The 19355-nt window shown below is 42.2% G+C and overlaps 1 protein-coding gene across 10 annotated transcripts in view; it reads left to right on the top strand.

The window, feature by feature from the left end:
• The window catches only part of LOC130917533 (unconventional myosin-VIIa-like), a 62396-nt gene that overhangs the window by 29747 nt on the left and 13294 nt on the right, over nucleotides 1-19355 (top strand). For 9 of the 10 annotated variants that reach the window (XM_057839042.1, XM_057839040.1, XM_057839041.1 and 6 more), the window contains 29 exons: nucleotides 510-668; nucleotides 3269-3361; nucleotides 5118-5212; nucleotides 5408-5492; nucleotides 5575-5793; nucleotides 5919-6026; nucleotides 6128-6337; nucleotides 6414-6620; nucleotides 6698-6874; nucleotides 7052-7141; nucleotides 7200-7327; nucleotides 7430-7556; nucleotides 10938-11057; nucleotides 11214-11387; nucleotides 11484-11711; nucleotides 11833-12000; nucleotides 12069-12186; nucleotides 12249-12375; nucleotides 12582-12751; nucleotides 12843-13033; nucleotides 13111-13235; nucleotides 14757-14914; nucleotides 15293-15446; nucleotides 17008-17163; nucleotides 17262-17367; nucleotides 17441-17554; nucleotides 17631-17718; nucleotides 17805-17911; nucleotides 17987-18172. In XM_057839042.1, the coding sequence (XP_057695025.1) occupies nucleotides 510-668; nucleotides 3269-3361; nucleotides 5118-5212; nucleotides 5408-5492; nucleotides 5575-5793; nucleotides 5919-6026; nucleotides 6128-6337; nucleotides 6414-6620; nucleotides 6698-6874; nucleotides 7052-7141; nucleotides 7200-7327; nucleotides 7430-7556; nucleotides 10938-11057; nucleotides 11214-11387; nucleotides 11484-11711; nucleotides 11833-12000; nucleotides 12069-12186; nucleotides 12249-12375; nucleotides 12582-12751; nucleotides 12843-13033; nucleotides 13111-13235; nucleotides 14757-14914; nucleotides 15293-15446; nucleotides 17008-17163; nucleotides 17262-17367; nucleotides 17441-17554; nucleotides 17631-17718; nucleotides 17805-17911; nucleotides 17987-18172 (4188 nt within the window). Of the gene's footprint in view, nucleotides 1-509; nucleotides 669-3268; nucleotides 3362-5117; nucleotides 5213-5407; nucleotides 5493-5574; nucleotides 5794-5918; nucleotides 6027-6127; nucleotides 6338-6413; nucleotides 6621-6697; nucleotides 6875-7051; nucleotides 7142-7199; nucleotides 7328-7429; nucleotides 7557-10937; nucleotides 11058-11213; nucleotides 11388-11483; nucleotides 11712-11832; nucleotides 12001-12068; nucleotides 12187-12248; nucleotides 12376-12581; nucleotides 12752-12842; nucleotides 13034-13110; nucleotides 13236-14756; nucleotides 14915-15292; nucleotides 15447-16951; nucleotides 17164-17261; nucleotides 17368-17440; nucleotides 17555-17630; nucleotides 17719-17804; nucleotides 17912-17986; nucleotides 18173-19355 lie in introns of those variants that run through there. The other variant, XR_009063484.1, reaches the window with a different exon arrangement.

Genomic DNA, 19355 nt, shown 5'->3' with positions numbered 1-19355 from the left:
CATCATGATTTGGGGCTGTTTTGCTGCCTCAGAGCCTGGACAACTTGCAATAATTAATGGAAGAAGGAATTCTAAAGTTTATCAGGATGTTTTGCAGGAAAACCTTAGGCCGTCTGTCAGACAGTTGAAGCTAAAAAGAGGATGGATGCTGGAACAAGACAATGCAATCCAAAACACAGATGTAAATCAACTTCAGCATTGTTTCAGAAGAACAAAATACACGTTGTGGAGTGGCCAAGTCAAAGTCCAGACTTGAACCCCATTGAGATTTTTTCATTTGTGTGATTTTGACAAAGATCAGATCACCTTTGATGGTGATTTAATGCAGAAATGTGACTAATTTCAAAAGGTTCAGATACTTTTTCATTCCACTGTAGCTGTAATCTCTGATTATTCACGTAGCAACTAACTTGTTCATGTAAGAAGTAACAGTTACAAGTAATTAATATACAGTATGTTGCCCTCGTGTCATTCTTTTTTGGATGACATGATATTTGTGTTTGATGTAGCTGTTTGACCGGGATCTGTGCGTGCGCCAGCTGAGGTACTCTGGAATGATGGAGACCATTCGCATCCGTCGCGCAGGCTATCCTATCCGTTACACCTTTGTGGAGTTTGTGGACCGCTACCGTGTGCTCATGCCTGGAGTCAAACCCGCCTACAAGCAGGTAGCATACTGAGAAGTGACGGAGAAATTGTCAGTTCATATGGATCGGATGCAAGATACAGTAGAGCAACTGCACGAGAAACAGCAGATAAGCAAAAAAGTCGCTGGAGAAAATTCATTTTCACTGATACTGATCAATTGATCTACTGATACCTGAAACTGAAAAAAATACTTAGTTACTTGTCACTAAAGCCCTTTTCGCAGACATCCCGGTAAATTCCCTTGTAAAGTGATGCAGGATTTACTCGCATCGTTGCTTTCACGCATGTAGATGTAACCGGTTTGAAACGCGCCGCGCCCTGACGCGATCCGCTCCCAACTCTCTGACCAGGCTGGGACGCACTGCGCCATAAAGGGTCGAGCCATATGTCATTTTTGGTCGGCATTGACTGTCATAATGTTTGTCAAATCGTGTTTTGTTACAGAGCTGGTTGTGAGAGCATTCCCGACGTCGTACCTGCAGCCAATTCAAGGTCATCAAAACTGTATTTAAACCCAGGCAATCCAAGAGAAGGGTGCCGAGATATTAACTTGCTGGGCGCCATTTCACACCTCGTACTCTCGAATTACGTGCATTTGCTAGCTTGTTCATCTGCCGGCCTTGTTTTAAAATCCCCTACGTTGTGCTGGTAGTTGAGTGTATTTGTTTTGTCATCTAATCAGCTCTCTGCCTACCTTAGGTTAGTACTAGTATTATTGATCCCCGTCAACCTACTGTTTAATAAACCATTGAATAGATCCCTCCGTTGTTTTCTGCTTTGAGGTACAACCTTGTTTCCGCAATTGCAGACCCTAACATCAGCAACAAAATAAACCGCACATTTACAGAGATGGACGATGGGCTGTCTTCCTCAGCTCTACGATCCAGTAGCAATTTAATTTCATTATGTTTTCGGTTTAATTTAGCTACTTCCAGGTTGCTATGTTGATATGTGTGATGTTTGTTTACCGCTTTTCGTCTTACTACGAAGAAATAGGAAGTGACGATCGCCCCGCCGTGATATTTCTGTCATCAGCCATCGTGCTGTGACCCGGGAATTTAACGCTTGATTTCACATACGCCTTGTCCCGGGAAAGTCCCGGACATTACACTAAAACGCGAGCCGTGAAATGTCCGTGTAATCTCCGTGTCAGTCGACCTGGGATATTGCTTTCACATACAAGGGCTGCTCGTTTAATTCCTGGGACGTATACAGTGTTTAGGCGTATGCATAGGCGGATCTACTATTCAAGAGAAGTAGACGGTCGCCTAGGCGTATGCATAGGCGGATCTACTATTCAGGCGAAGTAGACGATCGCCTTAGGCCCCCAACCAATAGAGGGCCCCCAACCAGCTGCCCTTGCCCCAGCGAGCAACGGCTTCGGCCACCGGAGCCAGCACCACCCCCAACTATTCGTCATGTATAATTATGTCAGCATACCAAACAAACAACTAACAAAACAAAAAAAATACAGCCATTTGAATGCTGCATTTATATTATCTCTCCCCCCACACACGCACTACAATGGACTGTTCCACGACGAAGGACTGAGTATCAGTCGCTTAGCTTCATTTAGCGCGGTTTAGCATTGCTTAGCTGTTCGTTAGCTTCACTTAGCCCCTCCGCTGTTTTCACGCCAGTAAGCTCGCTATTTTTACAGCTCACTTGCTACTTTGCATGTCGGCTATCGTTTATTTCGAACACATGAGCGAACGTGCTTTCCATGAGAGCCAAAGAGCAGTGAGGGAGAAGTTGAGAACAGGCCTCTAATGCCTCTTTTAACTTTCTTCTTCTTCACACCGAACATAAAATACACGACAGCACACCGTGTGGCGAAACAATGTAGTACAGTTCCAATCAGTCATACAATAACACTCAACAGCTGGTTAACAGCAAAAGCACGTCATGTTCGTCATATAGATAATGATTTCTGGAGTTAATCCCACATACTTCAGAATTAATATTATAATATGTTTAATAAATACTACATAATACAGATTCTACACTAAGAATAGTTTTCAAATGACACTCTTCATGACAAATATGATTGGCAATGAATAATTATTATAATTATTATACTACTATTATATATAGTAGTATACTATAATAATATTGCTAGAAATGTTTTTAAGAATTGTTTTGAATAATGTTGGAAAGACAAAGTCAGTGTTCTGAATCTGTTTACTTTCCATTCTTTTGCACTAGTAAATGCTATCAGCATTTAACCTCATTGTTTATTTGTGATTAATTATTGTTATTTACATGATTGTTTGTACTTTAATAAAGAATTTAAGTGTTCCAAAATAGTTTTGTGAATTAATAAGCGTCAACAAAAATTTATTAAATTAGTGAAAAAAAGAAAATGATTAGATTAGTCGATTAATCGTAAAACTAGTCGGCTGACCAATCAGGAGAAAATTTGTAGTTTAGGACAGCCCTAGTGTACCACAACATATTACCTCCACACCCTTCTCACCTTTTTAACCCCTGACCCATGAAGAGGGCCCCTGGATATGTTCGCCTTAGGCCCCAATATTGCCAAGTCCGCCACTGGGCGTATGTGAAAGGGGCTTTTGATATGTGGAGATGATTCTCGCATATTTGTGTACACGTGTTCCAGGAGGATCTCAGAGGAACCTGTCAGAGAATCGCTGAAGCCGTGCTGGGCCGAGACGACGACTGGCAGATGGGAAAAACCAAAATTTTCCTCAAGGTAACGTGGAACGATCACGCATTCTAACATTAACAATCTTCATTTCAACCATTGCGAGGACTATCGGATAAAACCAATCACTGAAGTTTTTAAATAAGCTATCTGGACAAAATTATCAGGTTGCCTGTGTAATGACTAGTAACTAGTAACTGTGTAATGAGAATTACCCAGCTCGACTAAAATTTCCAGTCATTTGTTTCTGACAGGAAGTAGTGTGCGCTGGTGTTCCTCATATTTGTGTGTTTGGGGTTCATATTTTTATATTTTGATGTGTTTTATCAGATGAGCACAGAGTTATGACACTTTGCTGATAGTTTCCATTTAGGTCAACATCTGACAGATTTAGTAAAAGTTACTTTTGGTTTTTCTACACAAGTCCGTGGACCGTTGTAGCTTTCAAGCTGTCGTCCAGGAAGCCTGACAGGAAGTAGAAAGTGCAGGAAGGAGCATCGTGCACGCTTTCCTGACAGGAAGGCAGCAGAAGAAAAAAAAAAAAAAAAAAACGCAGTAGGAGGGACCAAGAAGAATAGATAAGAGAATTAGTAACTTCAAAAGTGGTCTCAGACTGCCTGTCAAGCATTTATGAAGAATCTTGAAATCATACATGGCATTGATCTGGAAAATGGAAAATATCAGAGTCTGAAAGTCCACACTTTATATACCAAACTTTATCAATGGGATATGTTTGGACTAAGGTTGTTGATGAAGGTCTCAAATATTGTTGAAAGAGCTACCAATTAAAGATGTGATCAGGTCCGATCACGTCATTTTCAAAGTATCGGAATCGGCAAAAAAATATCGGACATGCCTTTTTTTAACATATATATTTTTTAAATTTAAATCATTTTCTAACTGTATTTAATGTCACAGACAAAATGTCTTCCACTCATCCAGAGTAGTTTTGGCTTAAAGTAGGGCTATCAAATTTATTGCGTTAACGGCGGTAATTAATTGTTTTTAATTAATCATGTTAAATAATTAACGCACGCGCTGCACGACCCACTCATGCATTGTCGCGTTCAATCTATTAAGGCGCGGTTTTACCTATATATAAAGCTAAAAGGCAGCGTATAATGAGTAAAGAGAATTTTGACAGCCTTTGGAGCCTTTTTTTATTTGGCTATAGCCTTACAATCCCTCTCTCAGCAATCAAATATATCGTGGGAGGCAATGTGGGGAAGAAAGATAGGGTGTTAAGAAAATGATCAATTACTAAGTTCTTTCCCAACGCAGAGAAGATATATCAATTGGTGCCCCTACGCACAGTCATGGTTGCACTTCCCATCATGCATTTGGGGAGAACAGTTAAATGGCTGCAGTATCATTTACTGAAAACGCAACAAATGCACTAGATGGCAATATTTAGTCACAATATATAATGTCACATTTATCCTTTAAGAATTACAAGTCTTTCTATCCGTGGATCCCTCTCACATAAAGGATGTTAATAATGTAAATGCCATCTTGAGGATTTATTGTCATAACAAACAAATACAGTACCTATGTACTGTATGTTGAATGTATATATTCGTCCGAGTTTTATTAATTTTTTTCTTAATGCATTGCCAAAATGTATATGATCGGGAAAAATTATCGGGAATGATTGGAATTGAATTGGGAGCAAAAAAAAAAAAAGCAATCGGATCGGGAAATATCGGGATCGGCAGATACTCAAACTAAAACGATCGGGATCGGATCGGGAGCAAAAAAACATGATAGGAACAACCCTACTACTAAGGATGTATTGGTTTGTCAGGATCATCACGACATGCTGCTGGAGATTGAGAGGGACAAGGCCATCACGGACAAGGTCATCCTTATCCAGAAAGTAGTGCGAGGTTTCAAGGACAGGTAAAAAGTCTTTCAACCCATCCATTTTTAGCCTGTGAAAAGCTAGATGCAGGCTGTTCCAGCTGATTTCGGAATAGATAATGATGATTGTGTTTAAAACTGTGATGATCTCCAAATCGATACAATTGCCATTTCAAAGCATGCCTCTGCCAGTGATTGAACCCGTTTGAAATAAATCAACTAATCCATTTACAGATCAACCTTCCTGAGGATGAGGAAGTCGGCCATGCTGATTCAGAAGACATGGCGAGGATATCAATGCAGGAAGAACTATGGCGCTGTGAGGATCATCACCCACATTGCAACAAGAAATATTGCGATCTAGTCCCGATGTCACCCTGAAATTCTGGTTCTTGTTTCAGATGCGGGCGGGCTTCTCTCGCCTCCAGGCTATAGTGCGCTCCAGGAAGTTGTGCGCGTCCTACCACGTGGCTCGGCAGCGCATAAGCGGTTTCCAGGGTCGGTGCCGAGGCTTCCTAGTGCGCCGCGCCTTCAGACATCGACTGTGGGCCTTGATCACTATCCAGGCGTACACCAGGGGAATGATTGCTCGCAGGCTTTACCGCAGACTCAGAGGCGAGGTAGACATTGCTCAGTGTTTAGAAACAACATGTGGGGGTACTCCACACATCAAAAATCTACTGTAGTCTCTCAGTACTCTGAGCTGAAATTGAATTTACTTGGGCTATTATCTGACTCGTATTAGTACCGAAGGAGACTGGAGGCTGAGAAAATGCGTCTGGCCGAGGAAACCAAGCTGAGGAACCAAATGTCGGCCAAAAGAGCCAAGGCTGAAGCGGAACGCAAACATCAAGTGAGCTATTCCACGGTGTCTTCACACTTACATGAAACATGTCCAAAATATTCCTTCGACATCTTATGATGCCTCATTGCTGTTATTCTTGTCCTCCGCAGGAACGTCTGGTGCAGTTGGCCAAAGAAGATGCTGAACGTGAAAAAAAGGAAAAGGAGGAAGCGAGGAGGAAGAAAGAGCTGGTAGAGCAAACGGAGAGGGCTCGTTTGGAGCCCGTCAACGACTCAGATATGGTGGACAAGATGTTCGGCTTTCTGGGGACCACCAGCTCTTTTCCTGGCCAGGAGGGGCAAGCCCCAGCCGGCTTTGAGGTACGTGTACTACTCTTTAAATGTTCAATTGTTCATGCTCATTTTTATTTAGTTGGTCGCTCCACCTCATCTGCAGGATTTGGAGCGGACCCACCGTGAGCTTGAGGAGGAAGACCTGGACGAGGCTCTTCCTCTGCCAGAGGATGACGAGGAGGAGGATCTATTGGAGTACAAGTTTGCCAAATTTGCCGCCACCTACTTCCAGGGAACAACAACGCACACATACGTGCGCCGACCACTCAAGCAGCCACTGCTTTTCCATGAGGATGAAGGAGACCAGCTGGTGGGCCGAAGACCTCATATCCAATCATCATCTCAGGCCTTGACATGATGATAACATGTTCCTGGTCCCCATTTTAGGCGGCTCTGGCTGTATGGATTACTGTGTTGCGGTTCATGGGAGATCTACCTGAACCAAAGTACCACACGGCCATCAGCGATGGGAGTGAAAAGATTCCGGTCATGACCAAAATCTATGAGACACTTGGGAAGAAGACATACAAGCGCGAGCTTCAAGCCCTCCAGGGGGAGGCAGAGGTTAAGTGGGGGAGGATCATAATGGGGACAATGTGCTTTTGATAAAACTTATTATAAAACAACTAATATACGGATATTTCAATTAATGTACCTGGTCTAGAAACCATCAAAGACCGACCGTCTGTTGGAGCAACTGAGCATTCTTGTTTCTTATCCGTGTTTTGGTTGCTTCTCCAGACTCCTCAACCTGAGAGTAATCGCAAGAACAGCATTCGACACAAGCTGGTGTCTCTCACCCTGAAGAAGAAATCCAAGATCACAGAAGAGGTAATTTATTTCCTAGGGCACCTTCTTGCATAGTTTCTGAACGAGGGACAACTTTCAGGTCACAAAGCGTCTCAACGATGGTGAACACGGCCTCCATGGCAACAGCATGTTGGAAGACCGGCCAACATCAAACTTGGAAAAACTTCACTTTATCATTGGTAATGGCATCCTGAGGCCAGCGCTGAGGTGACAAAAACAAAACCGTGCTCAACAACTACTTTCCACTTATCTGACCTGGGCTTAATGATTTTGGTAGGTTGCAACAATTCCCTGTTTTTTTTATCTTAGGGATGAGATCTACTGTCAAATCTGCAAACAGCTGAGTCAGAACCCATCCAAGAGCTCACACGCTCGAGGTTGGATCCTCATCAGTTTGTGTGTGGGCTGCTTTGCGCCGTCAGACAAGTTCCTAAAGGTTAGAACTGTTTTAAAGGGGAAATTCTTAGCTTTCTCCAAATCACATAATTTTGTTTTTTCTAGTGTTATTTAGTGTATGTAAGAATAACCTGTCACCCTCCATTAAATATCTTGCACACTTGTTAAAGAGAAGCTGATTTGACTTGCCCTTGCGGCAGGAGTTCCCAAGACAATCAGTCAATTCGTCAGCGTGGCCAAACTTTATTTACTAGCTGGTGTGACATCATCAAAGGGAGACAGTGTATACACACATACACCAACACATACAACACTTTGGAGAGCCATTCGGCGGACAACTCGTTGTTCTTCAGCGATTCAGACATTGAATCAAATGTAAATGTTTTTGCTTTCGCCGAAGATGGTTTTGAGCACGATATATATGACTAAAATATATTATTGGTCAGCACATGTATGAGCCGGAGGCAAAACCTCTAGCAGATAACTAGAAACGTGGGGAGAACAAGTATTTGATACACTGCCGATTTTGCTGGTTTTCCCACTTGCAAAGCATGTAGAGGTCTGTAATTTGTATCATAAGTTCTCTTCAACTGCGCGGAACGGAATCTAATACAAAAAAACAGAAAATCACGGTGTATGATTGTTAAATAATAAATTTGCACTTAATTGCATGAAATAAGTATTTGATACATCACAAAAATCGAACTTAATATTTGGTAGAGAAACCTTAGTTTGCTATTACTGATACTAAACGTTTCCTGTAGTCCTTGACAAAGTTTGCACACACTGCAGCAGGGATTTTGGCCCACTACTCTATGCAGATCTTCTCCAGAGCCTTCAGGTTTCGGGGCTGCTGCCGGGCGACACGGACTTTCAGCTCCCTCCATAGATTTTCTATCGGGTTCAGATCTGGTGACTGGCCAGGCCACTCCAGGGCCTTAAGATGCTTCTTACGGAGCCACTCTTTAGTTGCCTTGGCTGTGTGCTTTGGGTCGTGGTCATGCTGGAAGACCCAGCCACGACCCATCTTCGGGGCTCTCACTGAAGGAAGGAGGTTGTCAGCCAAGATCTGGCGATACATAGCCCCATCCATCCATAGCCCCAAAAAATGATATTTCCTCCTCCATATTTCACAGTTGGGATGGTGTTCTTGGGGTTGTACTCATCCTTCTTTTTCCTCCAAACACGACGAGCCGAGTTTAGACCAAAAAGTTCAATTTTGGTCTTATCCGACCACATGACCTTCTCCCATTGCTCCTCTGGATCATCCGGATGGTCAGTGGCAAACTTCAGACATGTCTGGACATGCACTGGCTTCAGCAGCGGGACCTTGCGTGCGCTGTAGGATTTTAATCCATGACGGCGTATTGTGTTTCCGATGGTTTTCTTCGAGACTGTGGTTCCAGCTCTCTTCAGGTCATTGACCAGGTCCTGCCGTGTAGTTCTGGGATGATCGCTCACCTTCCTCATGATCAGTGATGCCCCACGAGGTGAGATCTTGCATGGAGCCCCAGAACGAGGCAGATTGACCGTCAACTTGAACTTCTTCCATTTTCTAATAATCGCTCCAACAGTTACCTTCTCACCAAGCTGCTTGCTTATTTTACTGTAGCCCATCCCAGCCTTGTGCAGGTCTATTATTTTATCCCTGATGTCCTTACACAGCTCTTTGGTCTTGGCCATTGTGGAGAGGTTGGAGTTTGTTTGTTTGAGCATGTGAACAGGTGTCTTTTATAAAGGTAACAAGTTCAAACAGGTGCAGTTACTTCCGGTAATGAGTGGAGAACAGGAGAGGTTCTTAAAAAAGAACTAAGAGCCGAAATATTTACTAGTTGGTAATGTATCAAATACTTCTTCATGCAGTTAAATACAAATTTATTATTTAAAAATTATACAATGTGATTTTCTGGATTTTTGTATTAGATTCCGTCCCTCACAGTTGAAGAGAACTTATGATACAAATTACAGCCACTACAAGGCTTGCAAGTGGGAAAACCAGCAAAATCGGCAGTGTATCAAATACTTGTTCTCCCCACTGTAGCCACCGGTGATGGGAAGTTGATTCCTTCAACATCAACATTCTTGAAAATTGGTCAGTTTTGCCTAAAAATTCTTAATTTTCAAGCAATATTCAAGATATGGTCAAGGATGAGAGAAATTCTTTGTCCCCTTGCCTGCCTCCTGGCCTAGCATCACCATAGCCCATTTGGGGCCAAACTAGACCTGCTATTCAACAATGGAAGCAGAGAAACCAACGTACCTATTACAGAATTCTGTGTCCTGTCTACTTCCTAGGATAGCAGCGCAAGGGATTTCAAAGCACACATCTTTGAAATGTCACAAACACACGACAGTCCTCAGTCCAGGTCCACGAAAATCACACCGGGACTGCTGCACAAATCTCACCCATGCTCGTCTAAGTGCATCTTTTTTTGGAAATCCATATGTTGAAATTAGGGCTGTCAAAATTCGTTTTTTAAATTAATCACATTAAAATATTTGACGCAATTAACGCACATGCCCCACTCAAACATAAAAATGACAGCACAGTGAAATGTGTACTTGTTTTTTTTTTTCCGGACCCTAACCCTAACCCTAACCCATGAACATTGTGTAAGTAATTATTGGCATCAACAATGGCGGGCTACTACTTTATTTTTTTATTGAAAATTTTACACATTTTATTAAAACGAAAACATTAAGACGGGTTTTAATATAAAATTTCTATAACTTGTACTAACATTTATCTTTTAAGAACTACAAGTCTTTCTATCCATGGATCGCTTTAACAGAATGTTAATAATGGTAATGCCATCTTGTTGATTTATTGTTATAATAAACAAATACAGTACTTATGTACGGTATGTTGAATGTATGTATCCATTTTGTGTCTCATCTTTCCATTCCAACAATAATTTACAGAAAAAGATGGCATATGTTATAAATGGTTTGAATTGCGATTAATTGCGATTAATTACGATTAATCAATTTTCAAGCTGTAATTAACTCGATTAAAAATTTTAATCGTTTGACACCCCTAGTTGAAATAAAATGTTTGTTTCCAAAACTCTTATATAGTTAAATAGTTAAATAGTTCGGCATTCGGTGGTGGACAGTTCACACAGTGATGCACATACTAAATGGCAGGCTTTCGACATTCGTCTCCCTTGAATGACGTCAACACCAAAAGTGACCAAGATTCGCCAATTGATTTTTCATTTGTCGCTGACGACCTGAAAGACTAATTTAAAACATGCCTATAAAAAGCTGCTTCTGTATCATTTCAAAACAGGTTTGGATGATGGAAGATTTTATTGTATACATTTCATATCCGGGTGTCGTTTTGCTATAAAATTTCTCTTTTAAGAACAGTTAGTATGGAGGGTAACCAGACAGAATGGTGTTGTGCATTCACCCGCAGTACCTAAGGAACTTTATTAGCAGTGGGCCACCAGGTTACGCGCCATACTGCGAAGAACGACTCCGAAGAACATTCGTTAATGGCACTAGAACACAACCTCCATCGTGGCTGGAGCTCCAGGTATGTGGACTTTTACAGACCCAACCTGCAGTCATCTTCTAATTAAGTTCAGCTGCAAAAACCTGAAATTCCACCCTTAAGCTTAATAGCCTCCATTTTGTGTTCACAAAACTAATACAAATCCAGTCAAATAACACCTGTTAAATGCAAATTCAGGCAACCAAATCCAAGAAACCCATCATGCTGCCTGTGACATTTATGGATGGGACCACTAAAACATTGCTGACAGACTCGGCGACCACCGCCAAGGAGCTCTGCAACACACTGGCCGACAAGATCAGCCTACAAGACCGATTCGGGTTCTCGCTCTACATCGCACTCTTTGACAAGGTTGTCTGAGACACTGCATTAACACTATTTTATGTTCAAATTTTCTTCCTAATAGAGTTCTTCATTGTTATGATCTGAACTGATGATGTTGCACAGGTGTCATCTTTGGGCAGCGGAAACGACCACGTGATGGATGCTGTGTCACAGTGCGAGCAGTACGCCAAGGAGCAGGGAGCCCAGGAAAGGAACGCACCCTGGCGACTGTTTTTCAGGAAGGAAATCTTCACTCCATGGCACTGCGCTACGGATGACACAGTCGCCACCAACCTTATCTACCAGCAAACTGTCCGGGGCGTCAAGTTTGGAGAGTACCGATGTGAGCGGGTGAGTGTTTCTATGTTGAATACTTTCTTTTCTACTCATGAGCTTTCCTTCGGTAGATATGCACTTTCTATTCTTAACTCTTAACTCTGACTCACAATATTTTCTTATCCTTTTGACCTAGGATGACCTAGCAGAACTAGCATCTCAGCAATACTACGTAGACTATGGAGCAGAAGTCCTCCTGGAACGCCTGCTGAGCCTCATCCCATCCTACATCCCTGACAGAGAGATCAACTCCTCCAGGACGGTGGAGAAGTGGGCTCATTTCATCATGGCTGCCCACAAAAAGGTATTCCTCAAAAGAGGATCTAGTTATTTCATGAATAGAGGATCGGAACTTTGGTGTCTCTTGTTCAGGGCATCTATGCCCAGAAGAGGTTTGACCCCCAGAAGGTTAAAGAGGAAGTGGTAGACTTTGCTCGTCACAAGTGGCCTTTGCTCTTCTCTCGATTCTATGAAGCCTTCAAGCTGTCAGGTGAGAATCACTTTCTAGTTTCACAACGCATTGAGCGTCACATTGGCTTCTCTGCTTGTAAGGTCCAAGTCTGCCTAAAAATGACCTCATTGTTGCCGTCAACTGGACCGGCGTTTACTTTGTGGACGAGCAGGAGCAGGTCCTGCTAGAACTCTCCTTCCCAGAAATCACTGCAGTGTCCAGCAGCAGGTAAGCATTCTGAGAGCTAGAATTCCTCTTGTACTTCAACAAACAAAGCCTCTTTCATAGGGGAAGTAACCAGGTTTTTACAATTGCTGACCTTCCTGACTATAAGAAACAAACCTACAAATTTATACAGTAGTTCACCCCTATTCAATATTGCAGTTAGTCCAGGTCTACATTAAAAGGTGGTGGACCCCTGTGTCGCTCCATAGGGGCGGAAAGCTACAGAGTCAGAGCTTCACACTGGCGACCATCAAAGGAGACGAGTACACTTTCACCTCCAATAATGCTGAGGATATCCGAGACCTCGTAGTGACCTTCCTGGAAGGACTGAGGAACAGGTCCAAGTTTGTGGTGGCACTGCAGGACAGTCCCAACCAGAGTATGTTTTCACTCTACCAGACTTTGACTACACTGTGACTAGACACTAGACTTCCTATGACTGTACAAGTCACAAGTTGTCTGTTTGGCAGATGGTGAACCGTCAACATTCCTGAGCTTCCAGAAGGGAGACCTGATCCTGTTGGACCAGGACACAGGCGAGCAAGTTCTGAACTCAGGTTGGGCGCACGGTGTTAATGAGAGGACCAATCAGAGAGGAGACTTCCCGGCAGACTCTGTCTATGTCCTTCCTAGCATGACGCGACCGCAGCAGGAGATTGTGGTGAGATCAGATAACCTCTAACAGTTTTAATCAGGCAAAAGAAGACGTAATGATGGTGATGTGATCTAACCAATCAGGCGCTGGTTACCATGACTCCAGATCAAAGGCAGCAGTCAGTGAGGGTGTCACAGCTGGTCCTGCCCGACACTGAAGACTCTGTCAAACCTTACACGCTGGAGGACTTCTCCTATGACTACTTTAGGTACACACACACACAGACACACAAAGGCTCGAAATCCTAACTCTGGCTGAAGACCAGTGGCGGACTTGGCAATTTTGGGGCCTAAGGCGAACATATCCAGGGGCCCTCTTCATGGGACAGGGGTTAAAAAGGTGAGAAGGGTGTGGAGGAAATATGTTCCGGTACACTAGGGTTGTCCTAAACAACAAATTTTCTCCTGATCAGTCAGCCGACTAGTTTTACGATTAGTCGACTAATCTAATAATTTTCTTTTTTTTTTGTTGACGCTTATTAATTCAAAAAAACATTTTGGAAAACATTTTTTATTAAAGTACAAATAATCATGTAAATAACAATAATTAATCACAGATAAACAATGAGGTTAAATGCTGATAGCATTTACTAGTGCAAAAGAATGGAAAGTAAACAGATTCAGAACACTGACTTTGCCTTTCCCACATTATTCAAAACAATTCTAGCATTATTATTATTATTATTATTATAGTATACTACTATATATAATAGTAGTATAATAATTATAACAATTTTTCATTGCCAATCATATTTGTCATAAAGAGTGTCATTTGAAAGCTATTCTTAGTGCAGAATCTGTATTCTGTAGTATTTACTCTACATATTATAATATTAATTCTGAGGTATGTGGGATTCCAGAAATCGTTATTTATATGACGAACATGACATGCTTTTATTTTGAAATGTTCACCGGAGGTACGTTCGCTAAACCACTAACCAAAAGCTTTACACTTCGTAAAAAAAAACATTCTTTGTCATTGCTTGTGGTGTCACTAATAGTTTTTTTTTTTTTTTTTTTTTTTTTTTTTTTTAGCAAATGCTGTTAACCAGCTGTTGAGTGTTATTGCATGACTGATTGGAACTGTACTGCATTGTTTCGCCACAGGGTGTGCTGTTGTGTATTTTATGTTCGATGTGAAGAAGAAAGTCAAAAGAGGCATTAGCGGCCTGTTCTCGACTTCTCCTTCGGTCACTGCACTTTGGCTCTCATGGAGTGCACGTTCGCTCATGTGTTCGAAATAAACGATAGCCGACGTGAAAAGTTGCAAGTATGCTGTAAAAATAGCGAACTTAGTGCTGTGAAAAAAGCGGGAGAGCTAAGTGAGGCTAACGAACAGCTAAGCGGAGCTAAGCGATGCTAAACGGAGCTGAGCGAAGCTAAACAGCGCTAAATGAAACTAAGCGACTGATACTCAGTCCGTCGTCGTGGAACAGTCCATTGTAGTACGTGTGTGTCTGTGGGGGGGTGGGGACATAAATGCAGCATTCAAATGGATTTCTTTTTTGTTTTTTTATTTGTTTGTTTGGTATGCTGACATAATTATACATGACGAATAGTTGGGGGTGCTGCTGGCTCCAGTGGCCCAAGCCCTTGCTCCTTGGGGCAAGGGCAGCTAGTTGGGGGCCCTCTACTGGTTGGGGGCCTAAGGCGATCGGCTACTTCGCCTAAATAGTAGATCCGCCTATGCTTACGACCAAACTAAAGAGTTGTCACTTTTCTTGGTGCAGGCCACCCCCCAAACATACTCTGAGCAGGGTGATGGTCACCAAGAATCGAGGAAAGGACAAACTATGGAGCTGCACCAGGGAGCCTCTCAAACAGCCTTTGCTCAAGAAGGTGGTTCAACATGAAGAGCTCGCTCAGGAGGCCTGCATGGCCTTCATTGATATCCTTAACATATTATCTACTGTCATTACCGTCTTTAGCATTATACTCATGTTATTAAAATAATAAAATATCTTACATTTCTAGCAAGTTTTTATATAATATCTTGTTGATAGAATGTTGTTCCCATGTTATTACATCATTACCAGATTGTTATCACAGTTTTGTTACAATGTTATTAGCATGTTTTGTACCCAGAATCAATTATGAGGTCCGACTCATTTTAATATTATACATATTACTGTATCATGTTGGCACAAAGTTCCCATGTCATTACATCATCACCAGATTGTTATTACCATGTTGTTACAATGTTATTGCCAGGTTTTTGTAGCCAGAGCCAATGAAAAAATACAACATTCTTTAGCGTAAGTCTTACCTGTGATGAAGTACATGGGTGACTACCCATCCAAGCGCATTCGTTCAGTCAACGAATTAACAGACCAGATCTTTGAGGGTGCACTGAAGGCCGAACCCCTAAAGGATGAGGTCTTCTGCCAAATCATCAAGCAGCTCACAGACAACCACGTCAAGTGCGTACTACCTTTGACGTACAGTGGGGCAAATAAGTATTTAGTCATGCACTAATTGTGCTAGTTCTCCCACTTGAAAATATTAGAGAGGCCTGTAATTGTCAACATGGTTAAACCTCAACCATGAGAGACAGAATGTGGAAAAAAAACAGAAAATCACATTGTTTGATTTTTAAAGAAATGTATTTGCAAATCATGGTGGAAAATAAGTATTTGGTCAATACCAAAACTTCATCTCAATACTTTGTTATGTACCCTTTGTTGGCAATAACGGAGGCCAAACGTTTTCTGTAAGTCTTCACAAGCTTTTCACACCCTGTTGCGGGTACTTTGGCTCATTCCTCCATGTAGATCTCCTCTAGAGCAGTGATGTTTTGGGGCTGTCGTTAGGCAACACGGACTTTCAACTCCCTCCGCAGATTTTCTATGGGGTTGAGACCTGGAGACTGGCTCGGCCACTCCAGGACCTTGAAATGCTTCTTACGAAGCCACTCCTTTGTTGCCCTAGCTGTGTGTTTGGGATCATTGTCATGCTGAAAGACCCAACCACGTCTCATCTTCAATGCCCTTGCTGATGGAAGGAGATTTTTACTCAAAATCTCTCGATACATGGCCCCATTCATTCTTTACTTTACACAGGTCAGTCGTCCTGGTCCCTTTGCAGAAAACAGTTCCAAAACATGATGTTTCCACCCCCATGCTTCACAATGGGTATGGTGCAATTCAGTATTCTTTTTCCTCCAACCAAGAGAACCTGTGTTTCTTCCAAAAAGTTCTATTTTGGTTTCATCTGACCATAACACATTTTTCCAGTCCTCTTCTGGATCATTCAAATGCTCTCTAGCGAACCGCAGACGGGCCTGGACGTGTACTTTCTTCAGCAGGGGGACACGTCTGGCAGTGCAGGATTTGAGTCCCTGGCGGCGCATTGTGTTTCTGATAGTAGCCTTTGTTACTGTGGTCCCAGCTCTCTGTAGGTCATTCACAAGGTCCCCCAGTGTCGTTCTGGGATTTTTGCTCCCCGTTCTTGTTATCATTTTGACGCCACGGGATGAGGAGGGAGTTGAAAGTCCGTGTTGCCCAACGACAGCCCCAAAACATCACATCTCTAGAGGATATCTGCATGGAGGAATAGGCCAAAATACCAGCAACAGTGTGTGAAAAGCTTGTGAAGAGTTACAGAAAACGTTTGGCCTCCGTTATTGCCAACAAAGGGTACATAATAAAGTATTGAGATGAACTTTTGGTATTGGCCAAATACAGTATTTATTTTCCACCATGATTTGCAAATAAATTCTTTAAAAATCAAACAATGCGATTTTCTGGGGTTTTTTTCCCCACATTCTCTCTCTCATGGTTGAGGTTTACCCATGTTGACAATTACAGGCCTCTCTAATATTTTCAAGTGGGAGAACTTGCGCAATTGGTGGTTGACTAAATACTTATTTGCCCCACTGCAGATGTGGCGGAAGTAGAAGTTGAACTTCTTCAATGGTTTTCTGCAGGTTTGCCTCTGGGCTGCTAAGTATGCTGCTAAAGCAAAGTGTGCATGTGCTGGCAGGTACAGTGAGGAGAAAGGCTGGGAGCTTCTGTGGTTGTGCACAGGTCTCTTTCCTCCCAGCAACGTGCTGCTGCCGCATGTCCAACGCTTCCTGCAGTCCAAAAGGCAACACCCGCTCTCGGTTGACTGCGTACACAGGCTGCACAAAGCATTACGGTGAGCTCACTTCATGGAGAACTGAGAGTGACAAACAACAGTTAAGTCTTTAGATGTGACTTGAAAACAAAGTCTTCCATGTGGACCAACTGTAACAGAAACGGGTCCAGGAAATACCCTCCTCATCTGGTGGAAGTGGAGGCCATCCAGCACAAGACCACGCAGATCTTCCACAAGGTTTACTTCCCTGACGATACGGACGAGGTACAATGCACACAGACGATTTTGTGTATTTCTAATGTTAATATTTTAAATGGCAATTTTTGGAATTTGGCAGGCATTTGAGGTAGAGTCCAGCACCAAAGCTAGGGACTTCTGTCAGAACATCTCCAGTAGACTGCTTCTCAAATCCTCAGAAGGCTTCAGTCTCTTTGTTAAAATCTCTGACAAGGTGATTTTTAATTATCCATCCGAACAAAGTCCCTCTAACTTTGTGACAGGAATTTATCTAGATGTTTGTGTGTCAGGTGATCAGTGTTCCAGAAGGAGACTTTTTCTTTGACTTTGTCCGACATTTGACAGACTGGATCAAGAAGTCACGGCCAGTCAAAGATGGTATATATGTACAGGTTTTCAAAGCCAGTTTGGCTAGAATGTCATTTAGAACACAAGAGAAATTAAATGTTCCATTTACTTTGCAGGAGTGGTTCCATCTTTGACCTACCAGGTGTTCTTCATGAAGAAGTTGTGGACCAGCACCGTTCCAGGAAAGGATTCTTTCGCCGACTCCATCTTCCATTACTACCAAGTGAGTCCTGCTTCACAGAGAACATCTAATGAAGAGATAGAAAATGTTTTCATTTGTGACGACACCTCTGACCAGGAGCTGCCCAAATATCTGCGTGGCTACCACAAGTGTTCGCGGGATGAAGTCTTCCAGCTGGCGGCTCTCATCTATCGAGTCAAGTTCGAGGATGACAAGTCCCACTTTCCCACTATTCCCAAGATGTTGCGAGAGCTGGTCCCTCAGGATCTCATTCGCCAGATGTCGCCAGATGACTGGAAGAGGGTAAACCTAACAAACATCTTGTGTATTTAAACTGTTTTTTAGCTCATGGATTTCTTAAAATTCTGATCCAAGCAACTGTTTGACTGACTAACATGAAGTTTGGTAGGCATGTCTATCGTTTGTAGACAAGCGGGAAAAAAAAGGCTGAAGAGCCCTACCTGAAAAGATACAGAAATTGTACAATTTTGATCCAAAGTAGATATCTTACTGTGAACATAGGCAAATTCCCTTGACTCTTTCAAAAATTCAGCCTGCAACAATTGTTTTACTTAACAACATGAAATTTGGTCGTCATGTTTATCATGAGCAGACACGCAAAAAAGTCAAGAGGCCCTACCTGAAAAGATACAGAAACTTCTGTTCTGATTTGAAGCAGGTATTTTATGAGAATTACATTGCTGGCCAAAAGTATTGGCACTTCTGCAATTCTGTCAGATAATGCTCAATTTCTCCCAGAAAATGATTGCAATTACAAATGCTTTGATAGTGATATCTTCATTTATTTTTAATTGCAATGAAAAAAAACACAAAAGAGAATGAAAAAAAACACAGTGGGGCAAATAAGTATTTCGTCAACCACTAATTGTGCAAGTTCTCCCACTTGAAAATGTTAGAGAGGCCTGTAATTGTCAACATGGGTAAACCTGAACCATGAGTGACAGAATGTGGGAAAAAAAACAGGAAATGACATTGTTCGATTTTTTTTTAAAGAATTTATTTGCAAATCATGGTGCAAAATAAGTACAGTGGTACCTCGACATACGATCGCTTCGACACACGATCTTTTCGACATCCGACGTAAAATTTGACTCGCCATTTGTTTCTACATCCGACGAAAAACTCGAAATACGACGACATGGCAGCACCGCAGACGAATGCACGGCGGATTTTCTTGTGTGACAAATCGACACAGGTTTCAAAAAAAGGTTGCTACAGGTGGTGAAACAAGGAAAAAGTTGACGCTTACCTTCTAAATGAAAATGCAAATTATAGAAAAATATGAGCGTGGGCTGGGCATCCGTGAAATGGCTAAACAATAAATCTCCACAGTCCTCCTCCGACCATCGTTCGCCAGTCTTTATAAATTAAGCTGACAATTCTTATTGTGGTAACATCTCCATATAAATTGCCAGATTCGCCACGTTTTTATCATTTATTTCAAAACTTATTCAAGACAAAACAC

Source organism: Corythoichthys intestinalis, chromosome 6, assembly GCF_030265065.1.
Source record: "Corythoichthys intestinalis isolate RoL2023-P3 chromosome 6, ASM3026506v1, whole genome shotgun sequence".
NCBI classification, from domain to species: Eukaryota; Metazoa; Chordata; class Actinopteri; order Syngnathiformes; family Syngnathidae; genus Corythoichthys; species Corythoichthys intestinalis.
This window is presented reverse-complemented; position numbering and strand designations above follow the sequence as displayed.